This window comes from Ostrinia nubilalis, chromosome 3, assembly GCF_963855985.1.
Source record: "Ostrinia nubilalis chromosome 3, ilOstNubi1.1, whole genome shotgun sequence".
Lineage (NCBI taxonomy): Eukaryota > Metazoa > Arthropoda > Insecta > Lepidoptera > Crambidae > Ostrinia > Ostrinia nubilalis.
The window spans coordinates 4,973,348-4,996,517 of record NC_087090.1 but is presented as its reverse complement, the minus strand read 5'-3'; the positions used below and the strand labels follow the sequence as shown (position 1 = coordinate 4,996,517).

At 34.7% G+C, this 23,170-nt stretch overlaps 2 protein-coding genes across 4 annotated transcripts in view; one reads left to right on the top strand and one right to left on the bottom strand.

Annotated features, from left to right (window-relative positions):
- The first annotated feature begins 2,229 nt into the window (after positions 1–2,229).
- LOC135087671 (clavesin-1-like) lies at positions 2,230–20,656 on the top strand. Of its 2 annotated transcripts, none has more exons than XM_063982416.1 (6): positions 2,230–2,946; positions 11,598–11,692; positions 13,528–13,681; positions 14,611–14,804; positions 17,296–17,557; positions 18,493–20,656. In XM_063982416.1, the coding sequence occupies exons 1-6, from the start codon at positions 2,769–2,771 to the stop codon at positions 18,537–18,539; spliced, it is 930 nt and encodes a 309-aa protein (XP_063838486.1). In that variant the 5' UTR covers positions 2,230–2,768; the 3' UTR covers positions 18,540–20,656. The 2 variants fall into 2 exon arrangements, with proteins under 2 accessions (XP_063838486.1, XP_063838487.1); XM_063982417.1 differs by having other exon boundaries at positions 2,233–2,946; positions 13,528–13,678.
- Positions 20,646–23,170, bottom strand: part of LOC135087670 (alpha-tocopherol transfer protein-like) — a 28,973-nt gene continuing 26,448 nt past the window's right edge. For both annotated transcript variants that reach the window (XM_063982414.1, XM_063982415.1), the window contains exons 5-7: positions 22,912–23,105; positions 22,146–22,407; positions 20,646–21,802 (exon numbers count right to left, since the gene is read on the bottom strand). In XM_063982414.1, coding sequence (XP_063838484.1) covers positions 21,771–21,802; positions 22,146–22,407; positions 22,912–23,105 — 488 coding nt within the window. In that variant the 3' untranslated portion in view covers positions 20,646–21,770. The remainder of the gene's footprint in view (positions 21,803–22,145; positions 22,408–22,911; positions 23,106–23,170) is intronic.

The following is a 23,170-nucleotide window of genomic DNA, read 5'->3' as shown; positions in this document are numbered from 1 at the left end:
TATACAGGTTGATCCATTTCAGTTGGGTAATTTATGGGGGTGGGAAATCTGATGAAATGTGCAATTAAATGTGCCTTGTATTTCGATAAATCTATGAAGTGCCTTGTATTTGTAATGTCATTTGACAAGTGTGTTTTGGAACGATGCATTCCAATATTATGTATTTAAATGTTTAATTATATATATTTACTTATAAGGCGTTTTGTACTTCGGATATACACAAACTATTTACCAGTAATATCGCCGGAAGAGCCTACATGCTTACTGGACTAAAAGATACCTGAATTGCTCAAGTAGTTAGTAACTTGGAACCTGTTTTGTTTCGGTTGAAATATAAGTAAAGGTCATTGGTAATAATTACGTAGTTTTCTTTTCACAACTCCTTTAGTATGCTCGCCGGTAATATTAATGAAAATATTTACTATTTTACAATTGGTATTGATTTTATTTTGTTACAAAATCGATTATGTTTGAACATAAAATGTCACAGTATTAGCTTGATTGATGTGGTCCTTACAACACGAGCATGGCTTAGTCTGTTTAGCTAAACCAAGATTTTTCACGGTCGAGTAATTAAGAAAATTATACCTATTTTTGAAGTTTTAACAACAATTTAATAAAATAATATCTTAAACTCTATATCTAACAATGAATAATTTTATCATATTTATCCAACCACGATTGATAGATCTCTTACGACGATTTGAAATCATCTATTTGGTGTGGTATTCTATTCGCCTGTAAAAAATTACATGGCAAAATAATGGCTATGCTAGTGGACATAGAGTTTATTGGCTTAACTGTTGGTTAAGATCTAGGCTTTGGGTATTCAGCCGCAGTTCTTAGTTTCCACCAGTAGCAGGAGTGTAACTGGTGACCAGTTAGACTCGTAGGGGATGATGGACAAACGCCCGTATTCACAAACGATGATTGCTTAAGTGAAGCAGCAAATCGAACGCACAGCGTTGAATAGAGCTCTGTGATTGGTTCGTGTGTCGCCCTGTGCGTCCACGCGCACTGTGAGACCTCATAGTAATGTTTGTGAATACGGGCGATAGTGTTGATCAAGACCTACTGCCAGTGGCGGCGTAGCATGGGTTGGCACGCGGGGCGATCCCCCCCCGTCTCATAAGTCCTAAGGCACCCCCTGGTACCCCCCAGGATTTTGGGGTTACCTACCGATTGAAAGACAATCGCACCCGCACCCCCCCCCCCCGTATCATGACATACACTGCAGATTTGCCATGCAGATGCGCCAGTAAGTACTAATCTGCGTGACTTGTGTCACCCCCTGATGCTTGGCACCCGGGGCGGACGCCGCTACTGCCTACTGCATAGATTACCGGGATATCGGGGATGTAAGGTGATAAATGGCACCTTTTCTGGGGCGGACTCATCACGTTCCATCCCTGAGTCCCGAGGAATCCACACTCGCGATGCCAACACTAATATGAGAGAAGAAAGTGGTAAGATTTATGCTAAGGGAACTGACTATGACGGAAAACTTTGCAATATTAACACTACTTTATACGAGTGTATGTAGAGTCGAGGAACTCGTAAGCTGTTACTGATTTTATTTGCATAATTTTAACCAATCAGGCAATCCGATATGGATTAAGGATTGATTCTTCGAAGTAAGTAGAGGTTGGTGCGAGAAAAATAAACATTTGAACGCCTGTTAGTACTATTAATGCAAAATTACTTTCAGTTGACGGTAAACGAGAATTTTGTTCAGAGGCCATTTTGTTCTATCTAATGGTTAACTAGTATAAAATAAAAAGTAAGAAAGTAAATTGATTACATTTTTTGGCGTGATATTTAGAGCATCATCTCAAGTTTTTTTGGCTAAAGCCTCTTGTAGGTGAGGAGCCTTGGCACTAACTATCGATAGCTACGTAAAATAGTATGAAATTACAGACTGCGGTATCGGATATTAGTTGTTTCGAATGCAATAAATGCATCTTTATACCTACTGTTTGCTTGTGACTAAGTAGGTACCTTTAAGAGCTACTAAAATATTTTTAGTGTCCAAAGTTACTCAATTAGTTACTAAGTAAAGTAGGTACCTACTGTAAAAACATTTCTTACATTGAATATTACTTAACTTATTTCAGAACGCTACCATCCTTATCTTTAGGTATAAATTTATAGGTGTTCTTTAAATTGTAAAGTTATTATTTACTCCTTGATTTGGAGAAATCGATAATATAATTAATGTTGAGCAATAATAGTGGAGGCAAAATCGGATATTGATTAAATTTTTCAGTATAATGTTGGATCATGGCCTGATTACAGTGCTGTATATTTTTTGTTTAGTTTGCAAATAAGATGCTATGTGATCGAAGTGATTTGAGACTGAGAGGCTACGCGGAGACCACCGTAGCGTCGGAACTTTACCATTCGGAAGCATGGAAGTGGTGGGATACCGTTAAGATGCGCGGGCGCCGGCCAGTCAGGCTGGCACTCAGCTGCGTGCGGACATCTGATACTGTCACAGTGATTTTACCATCAACAACTTATCTTTCGGAGCTTTCTCTACAGAGAGAGCGCGTTTCGTTTTGCTTTTAACACCAGGTGTAGTGTTGTGAATCAAGTTGTTGGACTAATTTGGCGAAGCCGTTTGATATCTGTGTCGAAATGCGAGTGAAGGGTCTAAGATTGATACATTAACTTTAACTTGTCCTCCCAGTGCTTGGAAAATTACTAGAGCAGTCTATTTAATAAATTAAAAACTTCGAGTTATTTTAGTAAGTCGAAAAAAATACAAAATGGAATTACAATTTAATGAAGATGGAAAGCCTTACGTGATGTGGGGGAAAAATATAATTCAATTAGAAAATGGACCTATAACGGACAAACAATCTAAAGAAAAGGCTGAGAAGGAACTTCGGGAAACGCCGGAGATCGTGGCTGCTGCGATAGAAGAACTCAGGAAACTTTTAAGAGGTGAGTGAAAGCTCGAGCATTCTGTCTCTACGCACACATTCACGATATACATAAAAACCAGAATATAATATTTATTTACAAAAGTTATTAGGTATGCTGGTAATATATTGTGTTAATGCCTACTTCTGATGTAAGTAAATAATACAGATGTAGAGGTTATTTATTAATTGAGGTATACGATTTTGGTTTGTAGAGCTCTCTTTTATTTAATTGTGGGCATAAATATTCTCTCTTTATGTACATAATCATACAACAATATTCAGATTTATAGAATTGTGTAAATAGTTATCTACTTCTTGCAACAAATTTTATCTGTTTACATACCGATAAAAATATAATTATATGTAAAGATTACAAAATTGTTATCGCTATTATTATTGACAACGTGAATTTAATAATTAAATACTAACTTATGGAAACCGATTGGGTATGATGTTCCATCAAAGAATGTTTAGTATTATTTGTTGATATGCTTATCTGTAATTAAATATTTGCAAAGTAGTAGTTTAATACCATGCTTAAGATTATCCTAAGTAAATAGATCAGATGTAGTAGACATTTCCTAGAAAATCGAAATAGGAGACTAGTTTATGTGCGAGCTTTCAGATATTTTATGACAAAATAAAATCATAGATTCTTGATTCTATTTTGTTGCGATATCGAGGGAAAGGTATCTGGGTCTATACGACGGTAATTTTCCAAGGAAACGTGTTTCTTGTATGTGCTTAAGAAAACATAGTAAAAGAAACTTAATGTATCTGATAATAATGGATGATAAATGAGGTAACTTCAGCATTTTAATAAATTATATTTGCAAAAGCTTCAAATACAAGCTTTATGAGAGTCAATTAACCAATATCAAGATTCAGAGCAATGTTAATGAAGCTGCTGACCAAACCGCAAGTAGCCCAATAAACAAATTGGAGCGATCTGAGGCGACTCTGAAGTAGGTAGGGATGTCGAATATTCACTGTAGGATCTGAATTACAGTAGGTAGGTACACCATGGATGGTAAATAATTATTAATACATAAATGCATCGCTAAAATTTATTTTGTATAAAGTCGAATGATTTATCAAACTCATTTGTTTATCAAATTAACGTTTAATCCTGAAATTGAATGATAAACACTAAACCAATCCTTTGTTTTTAATATTTTTGTACAAATCAACAGTTCATAATTATGTAAAATAGGTACAGGCAATTGTTCTGCATTAAAAAAAATTATAATTGATTGATAACGCTAGAGCCAAAATTCTGATGACTAAGTACGTAATTTAACTAAAAACATGTTCTTATTTTGCATAGTTTTAAATAATCGATATATTCTAAAAGCATTAGAATTTAAAATTGCAAACGAACTCACACAAATTGCAATGCCGCATGTTCACGATCCTATCTTTGGAAATATCGGATCGGGCGCATCCCTACTCCGGTCAATTACCGGTTAATTTGAGGACAAAGCATTATGTGAGCAGACTTAAACACTGCAGTTGTTATGATCGTATGTAGTGCAGGGTAATAAATGAGCTAATGTATCGAGGTCGAAGGTCCTGGATCGAATTACTGTATGTACCTACTTAGTTGACAGTGAGACTTAGACTTCATTATAAACCGATCGTCAATACCGCTTGTTATTTGTGATGATGAGATCTTGATATGAGTAACAGTCTAAGAAAATTGATATTAATTAGCCTCGATTGACTCTTCAACTTGTTTTTTAGCTGCATAAAGTGCAATTATATCAATTAGTAGTAGGTAAGTACTCGTACTTTCACCATCGCTGATACCAACGAATAGGTAGGTAAGTATTTAAGTTGTAAAGATTCTAATAAGGTTTTCAGTATACTAAAACCACAGCTAAAACTGTCAAAATGTTTAAGTAAGTATGTGGTACTATGGTGGTACTTTACCATTTAATACTTAAATTTTAATTGCCTAGTTTAAAGTCTAATAGGTATTTGAGTATCTCACTAACAAAAGGTTATGTGATGTGGAACGGTTTTCGTGTAATTTGTGGTTTTTATGATAGTTTCGCCTCTGCGAAACATAGCCTCTAACCCTCTGGTTAGAGGCTAAAAAAATGTTAGGTTGTTACTTAACTTAACCTAGATATTTATGCTTTAGAACTGAGTGTTTTATTTTTAAAAACTATTTTTCATGTCCTCGATAAAAATAAGGTCATAGTAGTACAAACATTACCTTCTTGATGTTTCATATTTCAATTTTAATTTATCTGAAAGTTCGAATATAATGCGGAATCCTTGTAGGTTTGAACCGAAATTAGTTGTTTAGGTTGTGTTTTAACAACCGCTCGTTAGAAGACTGAAATGGATATATACTTTTGACTATTTTTTGTGGTCTTTACAAGGTCATTTTAATCATTGTAAACGGTTTAAAAATAGCCAGACAGTCTCAAAAAAGAGGTAAACGTTTTACTATTATTTAGTTTGCAGTACCTATAATCGATGTATTTTACAGGTTATTATTCAGATACGAATGAAATATAACAAATGCAAGATATTACTAGATAAATTCACTTATAAATACTAGTAAGTATACAAACTAATTAGTTTAAGTCAACCTTTATTTTAAAATAGACAAATTGTAAGTGTAGCCATAGCTGAACAGAGCTTGGAGCAAGGTTCTATGCAAGTTAGGCAGTACCTAAGTACCGGTTTGTTACTAAACTTGGTGACATGCAGGCCACATAATATCAAAATAGTATAGTAGCTACCTGGTATTTAAGTAATTTGTTCTAATCCTGACTAATATACAAAATACGAAAGTGACTCTACCGTCTGTCCTACCTTTAATTGTAAAGGTATAAATTGGAACTTAAAAGGATTAAGGATTTTTTAGTCCTAATCCTAAACAAATTTAAATTCAGAATCGTATCAATAAATGATTGTTATTATTTATACAAATCTACTGACGGACTAGGTCGTATAATTTTATCCTTGTCTAACCAACAGCAATATAAAAAAAACTTGTTGTGAACTCGAGACATAGTTGACGTATTTGGATCTAAGACTTGTTTTTCGTTTAAGGATAAAATGGCATGTACTTACTTAATTAAAATATATATTGGATTTGACTACAATTAACTGAGCAACTACGTATACGGCAGTTAAGTCATAGAACATGCAAAACACATTAATGTCGTAAACACCATATAAATTATTTGTTTTCTAAGAATGCTATGACCTTACCAACCAATTAGATAGGTAGCGTCATTGGTTGTTTATAATTAAGCGACAGTTATTGGTCATTGATTAACATTTTTAAAAAATATACCTTACTACTGTTGTTGAAGAAACAAGAGTTATTCGACTTTTTATATAATTTAACTATCTGATATGGTTAGAGTAAACTCAGAATATTATATAAATTATTCTATTCGCTTAATTTGTTTGACTACAGCTTACGTAGTTCTTAGTGAAATATTATTTTACCAGGCTTCCTGTTTAAATATTTACCAATTAAAAATAATGGCTGTTTAACCAAGGTCCCCAGGCAGTAGATTTTCTTCTGTCATTACAGAAATTAAAAATTAAAAATCCTTTATGACTAACAGAACCTTTACTTTACCCTTCCTTTTTAACCCTAGTTATTACGAAATTAATAACTATAATTTTTAGTCTTACATTCATTAAATTGACTTCATGGTTTTTCCTTAAATAGATAGACTTGCCCTTTATGAACCGGAAAAATTACGACGGAAAATTGTAGGTACCTGTTCCATAAATAATTGTACATACATAATTATGTTGTGCTTAGCACAATGTGCCTTGGCAGCATCCTATGTCGTAAAGCTTCTACAATATCGTCCTTGACGGATTCTGCGGGTACTTTGATAATATTATAACAGCTACTCAAAGGTCTTTATTACCACTAGATCAGTGATCATTTGAATCTTGGGGAACCACTGCATGAGTATACAATCTAGGGCTAAGAAGTTACACCGCCTTATTTTAACTGTGACTATAACCATAACTGATGTTTTTTGTATGGAGTTTGACAGACTTTTGATGTTTGTTAAAGTCAAGTAGAACTAGATGTAGGATTGTCAAGTCTTTTTTTTATAAAAACAAGTTTTTGAACTGTAAAAATAGTAAGCAATATTAATGTGGCTCAAAAAGCGAAATGTAGGGTCATGGAGGCAACAGTGACTCGGTCGGCTACAGTGGCTCAGTCATGTTTCGACCTGAAGGCATAGGAATATATATTTGTCTCTTTTACCGATTCAAAGGTCTTGGTACCCGAACACGTTTAAACCAGTTTGCTCGCCGGTCAAGTGCCGTGCGGAAGGGTGAGGGAATGTTTTTTGTTTTCGCGCCCACTAAATTACATTCTAAGGTGAGTTTCGATTGTTTTCATATCTTTGTTTGTTGCTATAGGTAATAGCCGTTATATTTATCGGATAGTAGGTCTTGTATCAATTGTCTTTAATCCGAATTTTGACTTATTTGTTTTACATCTTGGTTTTTTTGATCAAATATTTACAAAATGGCGTAGAAGTACACAGTGACTCAATTTTAATACTTTTGTAGTTTATAGGAATTCAATATTTTTCTAACTTTAAATCGAATTTTGTTTTTTTATTTACAGAATGCCACGGAAAAAAACCGACAGAAAAATAGGGAAGAAATAAATAACGAAGAGATTGAGATGACTTAAGATCTTATAGGTAGCAATAAAAGTACTAAGAGTCGTGTTGAATTGTTGATTATAATAAGAATAGTTTGTGCAGTTTTGTTATTATTTCTAATAAAAAACTACGCGGAATGGGCATTTTCTTTTCATATAAATACTGCCGTACCACGTTAATACTGTGTACCACGGTAGTGAGTCAGTGTGTACACCTAGTAGTCCACAGTGGCTCAATTATCATTTTTTTGTTTTAGGTTCCTACTTTGACATAAGTAGTAAATAATGTAGAATCATGAGTGCTCAGTTACAGTTCAATAGTCCCAAGTAACATTTTACTCCATTTAAGAGTTCAATAGTCGTTCACATGTACTCCACAAGCTGTGTATGTCAGCTGTATACGAGCTGTATAGCTTGCTATAATGCTTTTATAGAACCAGTTTGGGCACAAATTAGACAGCTTTAAGTTCACTATGGCTGTACATTAGCAGTATAATAGCATTATAATAGCAGTTTAAGTAGTAACATCGTACTTAAGGCTGACTTACGGCACTATATGGGACGCAGTGTGAACCATACAACGTACGTGAGGACAATAAAGAGTAACAAGTGGCTAAATGCACAGCTTTCAAAGTTATAAAGTCCGACAAAAGTACTCCAATGCTACCTAAAGTTCACGTGTGTCTTAAATTATTTCCACATTTTAATATTAGTTTGGTATTTGTACGTGAGTGCCAAGAGGGAAACAACTCGGGCGGATAATCATTTATGCAAATAATAACACGGGTTTTAAATACTTAATAATGTTAATGCCATTGGGAATGCAACTTTATCGTGAAATGTATACATATTTACAGCTAAAATATTTACGCGCCTCTGTAAAAACGCGATATTCATTTTAAAATATTTAAAACTGGCTGAGAGGAAATCTACAATTTTCAGTTTTTGATATTGGATTGGCATTATAATTATATTACGGTAATTAATTATAACATGAAACCAAAACTCAATCGCTCTATCTGCGAATTTTGTGATAAATCTGCATTAATTTTGGAGATTTATTTGGTAAATATTTTAGGTTATGTAGAACAAAATGGTGGAAATGAAATACGGCTATGTGAACTGTTATAACTCCAATTTAATGCGGTGAGCGTATATTAGGTTCACATGTGTTCTGTTAGAATGCTGTTATCTATATGAAGTTCCACATTTGTACCACTACAGCGCTAATGTCTATAAATTTATTCTAATGTGAACTTATGTACAGCTTTAAGATGTACCTAGTTCAGGTCAATTGTGTATCTTTAATTCTTTCAAATACTGAAATTTTAGAGATCCGCAATAAAAATTATTAATGTCCGTTAAATCGCCTAGCCCAGGTACTAATAGTCAAGTATGAATACCTAAAGCATCAGACGGTAGTGTTCCCGGTTTAAATTCGTTTATTATGCTTGACAATTTATTCAAAGCGGAATGAGGAATACGATTTTCAATAGCCCATGTTCTTATTTTTTTTTTGCGAAAGGTTAAATAATTGTCCAAATCAAAATGGTATTCACTATCACAAGAACTGCAATCATCACACTCTGATATCTGGTATATTTTGAAGGGAAATTTCAGGTTCAGGCATAATATTTTCCTCTGCATCATGTACAGAACCACCATGAACAACTAGAATCAGGCTTGGGGAAATGTGTAATAGAATATCACATTCACATTCGTGTTCAGCTTAAAGCAAATAAGAGTAGTACTTGTGGACAAATAAACTGCTATTGATGTTAATGGACAACACATATAGTCCTTTTAACAGCCTACAGTGTACATGCGAACCATTGAAACACTTTTGTACAGATAGTAAAAAAAGGTTATTTTAATTATCACAAACAAGTCCTACTACAGCTACTAGCTGTATAACAGTCTAAAACAAGTAAACATAACAGCCTTTGGCTTTATAAATGACCACGTGTGTTCTATTAAAATGCTAGCTCTATAACATCGTACAAGTAGGCCGTTAAACAGCGGTTGCCGTATCTCTACCCTCCTATAATGCTCTTAGTCAGATGGCTGACTAAAGGATAGTTGTTAGAGTATTATAACACCAACAATCGTATAAAAGTATAACTCTACACTAGTCTACACTCCTATAAGTCCCTTAGACAGGAATAGGTGTAATTAATTGCAATAATACAGCTTATACATCACGAGTGAACTGTACTAATGCTTTAAGTACACATTGGAACTAAATGTGAACTCTTAAATGGAGTAAAATGTTACTTGGGGTGTATCTAAAATGTGAGCAAATTTTAGGCCAATATTAAAGCGATATCTATTTTTATTAAGCTTCGAAAAAAAAGTGAGTCACTGTTGCCTCCCTGACCCTACGAGTAGAAGACGTGAAATTGGCAGGGAAAGAAGCAAGGGACGGAACCTACCTATTACTTTGACTTACTTGACTTATGGTCCTATGTCCCCTAGATGGGGCAGAGGGCGTCCACAACAGTCCTCCATCTCGTTCGATCTTGAGCTTCTCGCTTGATCTCGCTCCAGGTCTTGCCGATCTTCTTCGCCTCGTCCGCTACAGTGCGCCGCCAAGTTTGCCTGGGTCGACCACGTTTGCGTTTTCCTTGGGGACTTCGCGCATTGCCAAGGCCAGAGCTACCTTCGCACAACTTCGCCCCATATGGCAGTTACGGAAATTGACCCGAAGGGTCAAGATCAAAATATTCGGGTCTAACGTTCTGCTCTATGGGTGTGAAACGTGGAAGGTCACCAAGGTTATCTCGCACCAGCTGCAGGTCTTCATCAACCTATTACTTAAAGTTGCATAATTGAAATATATTACAGACATCAGGCATTTGAGTAGCCTCTGCTCTAAGAGGGGAGAAATGGAGCGTAATGCCACTTAACAACTACTTGGTTATGTAGGAGACAATGAGGCAAATGTACGTTCGCCCTCGAAGCTACGGTAGAGCAATTTATTCCGTATCCCGTACGTCGCTAACAGTTGCGCGTTAGCTGGAACATGTGTCTCTGAGGTTTTAATTTACGGTATGAGCCTTGCGTATATCCAGCCAGTCACAAATATTTTTACGTTAACAAAATATTAAATAAATGATGTTGACAAATCCCAAGGTAAAGTAATTAGCACTTGCTAAATACTTAGTTGGGGACAAACCTACAATAATTAAGCTGACATTACACTTGAATATCAAAATGGCTATGAAAATCAACACGTACCTATAACTATTTAAAAACAATAATAAGTATGATTGTGTAGTTAAATCTAGACTCTAAACGAATGCTATAGGAATGTTTGTGATCATAAGATGTCTTTGAACCTTTGCATATTGAATGAAATGATGCAAACTTTAATGCAGATCTTGCGCAGCCGATGCTTGCGTCATATCATGCTCTATGAAGAAACATATAAGAATCATACATTTCCCTCGAAGAATTCATCCTCCATATGATGAAGCCTGCGAGTAGAAAGGTTGCTGTTGCTTGTGTATTTAAGTTACTTTTCTTGAGTGCTTAGCGATTTGTGTTAATGAAGGCTTGTTTCCAAAGTTGATTAATAATTTAGATACACTCTATGTTTGTGCATTCATAAATACAACTTGAAAACCTTGTGCGTATTAATAATGTGACATTGGTGTCTAGACGCTAGCGTCTAGGCGGCATTTAGATGCCACCTTCTACTATTTGATACAAATATCAGTAATATCTACAAAGCCATTTCTTCCTGTATGTCTTTTCTGACTCTACTTGTACCACAAAATATCCTGCACTAACATATTCTTTAGTTAGTTACCTTACTTACTTACTTACCTAACCTAAAGGGTGACTTACCATACATTCTAGTTCCAATCATTTTTTCACAATAAGACCCTGTAAAAATGCTGGATTATAAAAAAAATTATACATAAAATCCAAATTCAATTTATTATTTAATTTATTTTATTATTATTTAATCATTCTTATTGTCTTTTTTTCTTTTCCAGGAGAGACCGGACTAGTAATACCGATAGACAACAATGAGTTCCTAATGAAATTCCTGCGGCCATGCAAGTTTTATGCAGAAAGCGCTTACAAAAGGGTAAGTTAAGAGTCAATTTCAACAGTTTATTTCCAATTAAGTCGTGAGATGCACAGTTTTTCCAAGTACTTAAACATTTGGATGACAATAAAATGACTCTTCACACGCTTTCTAGCTTAACTGAGGTTAACGTACAGTTTACAGGTCATTAAAAGTACTTTGAGTCAACTAATCTTAAATCACGTTTGTACCATAAGTCCTTTCTGTTACATTGTTTTAATTACAAAGAAAAATAACAAAAAGTTATTTTTGTATAATCTTTGAATTTATTACAAAGCAAAGTAGGTTACGAGTGAGTATATTGAACCTGGAACTTAGTTTGAAACCCAAGGCCCTTACCTTGTATTTTTCACTAAGTACCCGCGATAAAATCACGAATGAAATTAACAAGCACGCGAAAACTGCTCTTAACCGACATCAATAAAGCCGGTTAATGATGTACGTATTTTTTATTACATAAGTGCTGACGTATGTATTTTTTATTTATTACGATGATGATAATGGTCACAAAACTTGTAAGAATAAGATACATGTTTTTGTTTTGTTTTTGTAACTATTTATGCTTTAGAATAAGACCAAATAAAAGCTCGAATAAAATTAACAATTCTACAGTTACCATTTTTTGTTGTTAATAATAATGTATTTATTATAATTCTATTAAAATATTAATAGAATTATAATAAATACATTATTTGGTGTTGATTAAATATCGACCATAAGACCTTATAAACATGGTCAAGGCTAAGATAGATTAAGGTTAAAACCTTGAACGATTTTTGAAGCAGGAAGATTAGAAGTGTATTTTGCAGATTTATTACTAAGCATAAATTCTTATGAATATACCAGTTGAGGGTAATGTTACTTAGGTTGTTGTTATCTAGTGCCTATAGTACAAGCTTTACTTAGTTTGGGACTAGAGACGCAGTGTAAAATATCCAAGAATATTTTATTTATTGATTTAGGTGATATTAAGTAGATACTTAAGGACTCTACACACCAAACCCGGCGGCTTGGTGTAGCGGCTTTATTTCAAAAGAATCATGCTATGTAATTTGTATGATTTTGACAACAAAGACTTATGTCGGTGGGTTGGAGGGTAAAGTGCATTAAGTTGACATCATGTTCACAAATAGGTGTTATTACGCTTTTGTCACAGATCACCTCCTTTTGTTCTTTCTATGCCTTGATCCTCAGGTGGTCGACCGGTCAAGGCTCAAATAAATTGACTTGTACCACTAACCGTATACTTATACGAGTGAAGGTATCATTTGCATGATAAACAGTTTACTTCTAACTAAGCCATTATGAATAAGAGTCAAGACCTTTAGACGTTCAATTCCAAAGAAAACTGTCATTGGCGTCAACACTTAGCAAATTATGCGGCAACTTTTTGCCCATAAAATGGGTAGACGCCTATATAAAATTAAACTACGGAAAAAATAAGCCAGGAAATAAGAAATCACGACGTTTTTATTCCAACAAAAACTTATCTCAATTTAAGCGGCTTTATGCTGTGAAGGTTGCATGGAGCAATTGGGCCGGTTGTTGTGAAAAACCTTTAGGGAGAGCTTTATCCAGCTATGAATGTCTACTAGAAGAAAAGGAGATGAATGATCATGTTATAATTACAAATAAAGCCGTTAACTTAGTTGTAATTACTAATATTAGATAATAATATGCACAAGCATTAGGTAGGCGCATCTACGTTGCAATTATATCGCTCTTGCAACTCTATCAACCTTGCATCTAAAAGACTGACTTACTTACGTTGTATTGTTGCAAAAAGCCGCAGTAACACACTGTATATTTTAAAAATAATCTTTTTATAATTTCAGATACAAGCATACTACAAATTCCGGACCGCGCACTCCGACCAGTGCTATGACCTGACACCAACGTCAGTCCGAGCTGCGTTCGACCACTCCATCGTGTCAATTCTCTCGCCAAGGGACCAGCACGGCCGCAGGCTAATGCTCGTTGAGTCGGGTGGTACTATTTGTCTTTTGATCATTCATGGGCCATTGGTTTACTAACATAACGTTATCATTTTTTATAAGATTTTAAATTTTCGCGTTCCATTTCAACTAAAATAGTAAGACTGGGTTGCACCATCTTACTGTAACTTTGACAAACGTCAAAAATCTGTCAAACTCCATATAAAAAGCACCGGTTATCGTTATAGTTACAGTCAAAGTTAGGTGGTGCAACACAGCCTTAGACACGGGTCTCAACGCGACGTATACCTATTATTGAGTTACATTTCTTATTTGTCACATGTCATGATCACTTCTGAATTCAGAAGTAAGGTAGTTTTAGTAATGATCGTAATCAAATTAGTACTCAATAATTTTAATCATGAAATCATTTCTCATTTTACAATTTTATCATGTCATGTTTCGTATTTTTATCTCGCCTCATCTGCTTACTGAAATTATACTGATAATAATTATCGGGTAAGTAATTATATTCAAAATAACATGTTGAGATTAAATAATAAAAGCACAAAACTTGCCATTAGAGTTTGAATTCATGGCATAAAATTTGAACAAAGTGGCAATTTTGGGTCTCTGTAGGTACTGGGTTAAAAATTTAAGGCAGCAGGTAGTAATTAATATTTTTATAGCTAATTTATTCATTTTTATAGTGACTTTTTATTGTAGTTGTGTGCGTTAATTGTTAGTAGGTAACTGAGCTTAAAATATGTGCGTCAAAACAAGCTTCTCGCAAACACGAGCTCGTTTTTGATCCAATAAAAACTGAAGTGACTATCATTTACATAGAATAATAAATCAAAGTTTATTCAACTTCACAACATTACAGTCAAATGAACATCAGACTGTAAATAAAATGCATGTTTTAGCTTTTAATGTTCTCTTATCTAAAATTACGCCAGTTGTAAATAACAGTGTCTTCTACAGCCAACTGGAACCCGCGGGACGTATCCCTGACGGAGGTCTTCCGAGGGATCCAGCTAGGCTTGGAGGCGGCTATGGTGGAACCACTCACGCAGATCAACGGGGTCGTCTCCATACTGGATATGAAGGGGCTGTCGTTCTCGCAAGTCATGCAGTTCACGCCTTCCTTTGCCAAGATGATCGTTGACTGGATACAGGTAATATTACATTACATGTCTAGGTCTGCAATTTAAGTAGTTCTGTGTGTTAAAACGTCAGGTCGTTTCTTTAAAAATATCTGTTTCTTAAAACAGCAGATTGATGGGTATACGATGTGGATTTTTACACGGGGACTAATGCCCGTTTTCACCATCAATCCCTAATTTTTATGTGACCTCTACGGTAACATTATTAACAGGAATTTTGGTTTCATAGGGGTCATTTAAAAATTATAGATTGATGATGAAAACTGGCATAAGTCATACATAAAACAACATTTAGACCAATATTTACTTTATTCGTTACCAAAATGCTAATGGTGTTTATTAGGAAAGATCAAAGACGAGGAAAAAGTTTAGTGCAAGTTAAAAACCGGCCAAGTGCGAGTCGGACTCGCGCACCGAGGGTTCCGTACAAACCTGCAAGGTTTACAAAGTTCGTTCATTACGACAATCGAGTCATAACTATGGTATTTTTATTGCAAAATGAAATTCATAAGTTTATATTTATTAATATTTAGTAACTAAAAATTTAAGGTTTTCGGAATTTTTCCTTTATGTGTGCTATAAAACGTTGCTTCATGCCAAATTTCAAGATTCTAGGTCGACTGGAAGTACCCTTTAGGTTTTGATTCCCTTGCGAGTACTTGCGAGTTTCAAAATATGCAGCTTAAATTGCTGTTTCTTTTGATTGCGTTGACATAGAAGTTTGATTTTGTTACAGCTTAAAGGTATTATAGACCTGAGTATTTGGTATGAATTTCAATTTAATACCTCTACGCGTTTATGAGGAAATGGGTAGTAAGTTTAAAATTATTAAAAAAATATATATTATGTGATGTAACTAAAAATTTATGGTTTTCGTAATTTTTCCTTTATCTATGCTATAAGACGTTGCTTCGTACTAAATTTCAAGATTCTGAGTTCACGGGAAGCACCCTGTAGGTTTTGATTCCCTTGCAAGTGTCGAAAATTTGCGGCATAAACGGCTGTATCTTTTGATTGCGTTGGCTTAGAAGTTTGATTTTTTCACAGCTTCAAGGGACAGTAGACCTGAGTAATTGATATAAATTTCAGCTTCATACCTCCACGCGTTCCTGAGAAAAAGGGTCTTGACAGACGGACGGACGGACAACAAAGTGATCCTATAAGGGTTCCGTTTTTTCCTTTTGAGGTACGGAACCCTAAAAATGATCTTATATTTTACATAACATGTTAGTGTTTTCAATGCAAAAATCTGTTTTTTTATACCATAAAGTTTATGACCCCGCCATATTGCAATCCTAAGATCAATGGCCAGTGGCCATGTAAATTGGCGATAATTGGTCATCGGCTATTCAATGGACGCATCCACATGCGTCATCCATATGAAATTGTGCCAAGATTACCAATGAACCGCACTTGTTAAGTACCTACGTAGTACCTACCTACAAATGGTGTCACATAATATAGGTCTACATACCTAGCATTTGATGTAATATAGATTTTTAAGTTTCATGTTTTTGAAGTGCTGTTGTTTGATGTTTTGAAAAAATTTTGCTTTTTACCTCAAATAAGAGTTCACAAGAACATTTACGTGATCTCCTTACGTACATTGTATAATATTTTCTTAGTGAAATGTAATGCAATGTGCTGGCCGCTAAACGGTCTGCATCCAACCGGGCGATATGGAAATCATTGGGGGAGGCCCGGGAGGGCTATGTTCAGCAGTGGAAGTCCTATGACTAAAATGATGATGATTAAAAGAAATGTAATCATTCTTGATGAGAAATAAATTAAGTCTCATAAGCCCGTTTTCACCATCAATGCATCAATCCTTTTTAAGTGACCCCTATAAAAACAAAATTCCTGTTATGTGTTACCACAGGGGTCACTTAAAAATTAGAGATTGATGGTGAAAACGAGCATTGAACTTAAGGAAATTTAAGTATGTTAAGATTTTGCTACAGTATAAACCTCCATTTTTACACGTCTTGTTCATTTCTTAAATTTTTGTGCGATAGCATCTCATGACTCCACAAAGCGCAGGCAGGCAGTCATTAAGACGTACACTATAGTTAAGTGCAATTACTGACACAAAACCACACGTTACGACTGTCAGTAGAAACGTTTCTTGTAAGAAGCCCAAAAAGAATGCCTTTAAAATTATTTGTTTCAAATTGTTTTGTCTGGACACATTTAAATACCTATGTGCTTGAAGTAGCTACCTACTTCTTACCTACATTAAATGAAACCTCTTAGTTTGGTTTGGACAGTAGTTTTAATTCAATATAATGATACCTTTTTAAAAGGTGCAATGGTCCTTGGGGTTTATACTATCTAATTAAGAGTCAGTAAAAATTGGGAACCTAGCTTATAATCTCACTGTAACAATCAAAGAGACATACTTAAGTGCTCATTCTGCCCTGCTGATGACTATTCTCGTAGAAACATCAAACAATGATCAAACTCGCGTCCTACTTTCCTTAATCAATATTTAAACTATTTCCAGGACTGCGTCCCGATCCGTCTAAAAGCTGTGCACATCATCAACCAACCATACATCTTCAATATGCTATTCGCGATCTTCAAGCCTTTCTTACGCGAGAAGCTGCGCTCGCGCATACACTTCCACGGGAGCAATAAACAATCGTTATTGGCGCATGTCGACGCGAGCGCGTTGAGGTTACGCCATGGAGGCACCTTGCCTGACCCTGAGATCTCCGGGAAGATTTTGTGGCAAATGCTCCGTCACTACGAGGAAGATTTCAAAGGTATTTAAAAGCCTCTTATTTTGCAAATAAATTAGTCCTAGGTTTGATTCCCAGTGGGGGCAAAAATTTCTGCCACATTCGGTCTAGTAAACTCTACTAAATTAAATTATTCTTTTGGCTGGGTAATGTGTGGAGCAAAACAAATTTATATGTAAAAATATTATTAACATTTATGTCACTCTCATACTACGAATAAACAGATAAGAAATCGCTTGCCAAATCGTTTCTAGTCCAACCTAGTTTTTTATTTGTTGGTGGAATTGACCTCTTGGCCCCAAAGGAAGGACAGCATGATAGGCTTTAAACATACTTCACTTACAAACAAGACCCATAATGTATGCTCATCATGCAATCGTTTGCCTCTTATGGGATTTGCCCTACGACCGCAGGCTTAGAATGTAAAGCGCTAACATAATTAACTACGAGACATTTTTTCCTTTTACATATTCGTTCGGTTATAAACCATTCAAAACTTTAGTTAGTCGAACACGGTTCCATACTCAAGTCACTTCCCAACTCGTAACACATGTCATTTAAGTAAGGTCAAGTTAAGGAAACTATTTATTCTTATAGCGCTATGTCCTTAGGCTATTAAAGGGTGTGCCAATTTTAAGAAGTGTGAATGTTTTTGTGTTTTTTCTTTATAATATTCGGACATATTCTTCTATATAATAATAATAATAAATGATGCGTTTTTTCAGACCATTATGATCCACACAGAGTTATGTTAGTAACAATATCAATACAATAAAATTTTTGAAATTTAGTGTTACGTTTTTAACAGAATTGACTCCGTCCGAGACTCCTTTGAGCTTTATATTCACTATCTCATGGTTCCAGTATTGTCCAACCAAGCAGTTTATTCAAGTCTTTAAAAAAACCGTACAGTAAACCAAATGAAAATACCGAAAATACAGTTACGTTTTTCATTCCAGCTGCCAACTCCTACGGCTACGTCAGCAACAACAACAAAACAAAGTGACCGCGCTGGCATGCAGCACACGTCGCGGGTCACGGGACGCCCACGCGTCATGACCTCCAGCGGGCGGGCCCTTAGCGTATAAAGCCGCAATTATCATCATTATGATATAGGGTACACTATAAACCTACATTTCGGGACCATTTTGTACAATTTAAGGTTAAACTGTACCTTTTAGTTAAATGTTCGTTTTAAGAAATTTTACTGCAGTTGATTTGGTAGCGGGTTACGTCTTAGTATTTTCTATGAAAAAAGTGTTTTATAGCCCGACCAGGAACATAAAAACCCTCGCCATGTTGCGGAAAACTAATGGTACTAATTTCTTTTAATGGCAACATTATCTGAAAACTTCATTGACATGTCACCTTGCATGTCAGTCTATTGCTGTCAAAGTGTAAATAAACTTTATTTTAAATGTGCGCAATTGATTTTGTGAATAAAATTGCTAAAATATTTTTATAGTCGTGAAAGAATAGTGGTTCACAATGTGTTAAAGTATTTGTCGAAGAGAAATACTAAGGATTCGGACAATATTTTCATTGAATAATGTTTCCAACAAAGGTTGTCAAATTGACTGACATGTTTATCGCATAGTACAGTCCACTATGAAAATTAGCTGTGGTTTGTTTCAACTACCTATTTTAAAATTATTTGTCACTTTCTAAGTGTTGAATTTTATGGAATTGGGAAAAAAGTACCGAGTTTGAAGCGTTCATGAGCAAACATTGCAGTTGAATATTCAAGTTCTGAATTTGATTATTGATGAGTAATAAAATAAATCCTACTAGCTCGATTGATGGTTTCATTTAATTTATTTAAACCAGGTTACCTATAATAATGTTTTTTCGTTAATTTATGAAAATATCAAATTAGCCCGTAATCCTGAATCCTAATACATAAAGTTAGCCTATTAATTTAACACAGGTACGACTGTACTCAGTGTTGCACTATCAAATGCAATTGACGCGCCTCTATGCCAGGGTTTTTATGTTCCTGTGGGTCTAGACAAAGTGCACATTTTAATCGCAAACCAGTCGAAAAGTGGTCGAGAAGCCTTTTTTTGTATGGAGTTTTGACGCATTCGATTTTCGATTCGATCAAAAAGTGCACTTTGTCTAGACCCACTGGTCAGGCTATAACAGCCAAATGGATTTTGGTGTCATGTAAGTAAAATAATAATAATGTAAAGTTCAGGCAATAATAAAAACAACTAAAAACAAAAACTTAAAATTACCACTCGTTACAAGTAATAAATTTATTTATTTTTGATACTCAAGTTATGAAATGTGGTAAAAGGATGTCATTATACTCGTGTAAGGTAAATTAAATAAAATGTCCAAGTTCAAACTCTCAGTATAGTGAACCAATGTTAATAGATCCCTATTGTAATCGTTATTTTAATAAGATAGGTATAACATAATGTGACTGGAACTAACCACGTTATTTATTATAATATGACATAGTAAGTCAAATACTGTGATTGGCTGTTCCTGTTACCAGTATGTATGGTAGACCAATTTATTATGAAAGCATTTTCAGAGCCATGAAATTGAGTTCTATCAAAATATCATCTGTGATAAACATAACATTCACCATATCCATTTCATACATTTTGAGTTCACAATAAGTTTGTTAGGATTTTAATGCCAATACGTATTTATAATGTCGGAAAACTGACTTGGTCACATTTTTATAGTTACGTCTAGGTATAAGTAGTTAAGTTATTATAACTTATAAATTACGCCAAGTACGTATTCAATTCGATTGATCCTGTCTAATCCATAGGGTTTTTTCGCCTTAAGCATATTTAACGCCCGTATTCACAAATGATGCTTTCTTATCAGTAAATCGAACTCACAGCGTTGAATAGAGTTCTGTGATTGGTTCGTGTGTAATCCTGTGCGCCTCATAGTAATGTTTGTGAATACGGGTGTTAATTTCTGACTGGTTGTGACCTCAGCCTATTTACAACACTCACAATGGAAAAAGAAGATCAAAGTACGTACTATGTATTTTAGTTACCGTTTTAATAAATATAACTTATTGTTAAATTGTGTACAAATGCGGTTTTGGTTGTATCGGTAATAATACAATAAAAATAAAACTACGTTTTAAAAATATTATTTGTTTATTATTCTAAATTTTAACAGACAACATACCTTTTACACAATATTTATTTTTTCTACCAGTTTTATGAAAGAGTATTGCCACCATATCTCGGGCAATAATAACTTTAATTGCACTAAATATTTCTACTTCTTCTTTTTATAATATTTTTAATACAGTGGTTTCATAAAAATAAGGCAAGTAAATGAATTCGATAACAAGGTTTGATGAATACAACGTTGGTCTCAGTTCCTTGTTTTACTTAATTTATTATTTGAGCTCAACCTAAATCTACTTACCAATAATAGGGTAAATAGTATCACGTAAAACGTAGATACCCTACTTTCATTGAATAGCCAATTCTCATAAAATATGACTAAGTTATGTAAGATAGGACCAACTGAAGTTTCAATGATTTTGAATTAACTTAAATAATATATCGAATACAATATTTATAAATAAGAATATATCACAGCCTATAGCATAATATTATAACTAATTTGTTAATGTTGAACATTTAGGATCTATTTCATAAACATCTGTACTACTCGTCTAGAGCATATACACAGAATATTAAAAACATCACAATTATACGCACACATATAAAAGAAACTCTACCTAAAAGCAACATCGACTTATAAAACTATATTCCTCTATGTGTATAAACAAACATGCTTGGTCTATGACATTATGAATATACTTTTATATCACTTGAGGTATTATTTCTAAATGGCAATCATTCTAATATATTTTCTTCATAATTATTATTATGCCTAAGTGAAAAATAGTTACATTATAAAAATACATATTTTATCCGTGGACAAAACTATAAAAATATTAATACATATTTGTGATATTTGGAATGTTTTACAAGCAATTTCAATGAACGAACTTAAACGCGAACGACTTAAAAAGATCATGATATGATAAGTATTTTTAAATTTCTATTTTATTCGCTAAGAAATTACATTGAATAAAATCATTTTGCATAGGCAGTAAAATTAAAATAGGTATAATCTATTACGCACGACAATATACGTTACTTGTTGTTCATTGACGCTCAAATTGTTATGATCACATACAAGATATGTTAATATTTAATTAATTGTAGATTCTGTTGTACGATGATCATTTTTTCTTGTACCCGTAGGAATTGATGGCTGAAAAAAAGAAAAACGATTCTTTCGATTACCTAATTAAGAAAATGGCAATGAAATCCTAGTAGTGGTGGTCCTGCTAAGGCTATAACACACACAACAAAATGATGTCGTCGCTGAAATAATGATATATAAGTACCGCAGCATTAGTCTATAACACCCTTCTCTTTTTGTATGGGGGGATAAAACTAGGTGTTACACTTAAACTGTAAAGGAAAAAGTTCAGAATGGCACAAGTGCAGAATATAGCTCAGCTTAGCGACAATTTGTTTAATTTGAAGGCTACAACAACTAAAATGCCACAAACTTCTACTTGATGGCTTCGAAGTATCGAAATCCCACTCACCACAAAATTCTTGGTCGCACATCAGCAGCAGTTCCAACCATTGTGGTCCAGTAACCCTGGGGATGTTGACAGTGCCCCCATAGCAAGCAGGCAAGCACTTCGGGCTGATATGCTTGTGGAGCGCCTCGCGGTCGCTGCCGAGGAAGATGATGCGCGAGCGCAGCTTCTCTCTCAGGAACGGCTTGAAGAGTTGGAACACCATGTTGAACACGTACGGCTGGTTGATTATGTAGAGGCCTTTGACTCGGACTGGTATGCTTTCCTGAAATTGAAAATTCATACAATTAGATCTACGAAATTAATTGATAGTTGATTACAGAGAGAGGATCAGGTAAGATATTATTTGTTTAGTTTAAATCGTCATCAATGATTCTAAAAACAGTCAAGTACGAGTTGGACTCGCGCATTGTACTTAGAAGTAGAGTCGGTAATCGGTATCATCATAAAACTCCCATATCGTCAGTTCATTTTGATGCCATTGGATGAAGAAAGACCGACCGATTTTTTCCGACCAATCTCCTGTACATTTTTCACTTATGCACTGTTAGAACTTCACTGGCAATATCTTATTCAGCTCTTCCTATATCACTTAGTTAAAGACAACACCTATCCTATCTCTATCCTCTTTAATTTCTAAGTCCAATGCGATTGTTTTATTGACCTAAGTGGGATAGATATAATTTATTACAGAATCAGAACCCAATTACGTCATTATAAGTATCTAATTAATCACAATTTTACATTAAATGTTTGTTACGTTGATTACCTGAAGCCAGTCGACGATTCTCTTGGCGAAGGGTGGCGTGAATTGCCAGACCTGCTGCATGGACAGGCCCTCCATGTCAAAGATGACCACGGCTCCGCAGATCTGAGTCTCTGGCTCCAACATGGCGGCTTCCAGGAACAGCACGCAGCCTTTGAACACCTCGTCCAGCGTGCATTTGTTGTGGTTCCAGTGTTCTGGAAAGGTAAGTGGAGTTTCATAAGTACAAACGAGCATTTCAAGATAAATCAATGGTGTATCT

Bases quoted from the DNA above. Each gene is read 5' to 3' on its own strand.
- LOC135087671 (XM_063982416.1), top strand. From the start codon at position 2,769: ATGGAATTACAATTTAATGAAGATGGAAAGCCTTACGTGATGTGGGGG. The intron at 11,693-13,527 runs GTAAGTTAAGAG...TTATAATTTCAG, and splicing joins CAGAAAGCGCTTACAAAAGG to ATACAAGCATACTACAAATT. The intron at 13,682-14,610 runs GTACTATTTGTC...TGTCTTCTACAG, and splicing joins AATGCTCGTTGAGTCGGGTG to CCAACTGGAACCCGCGGGAC.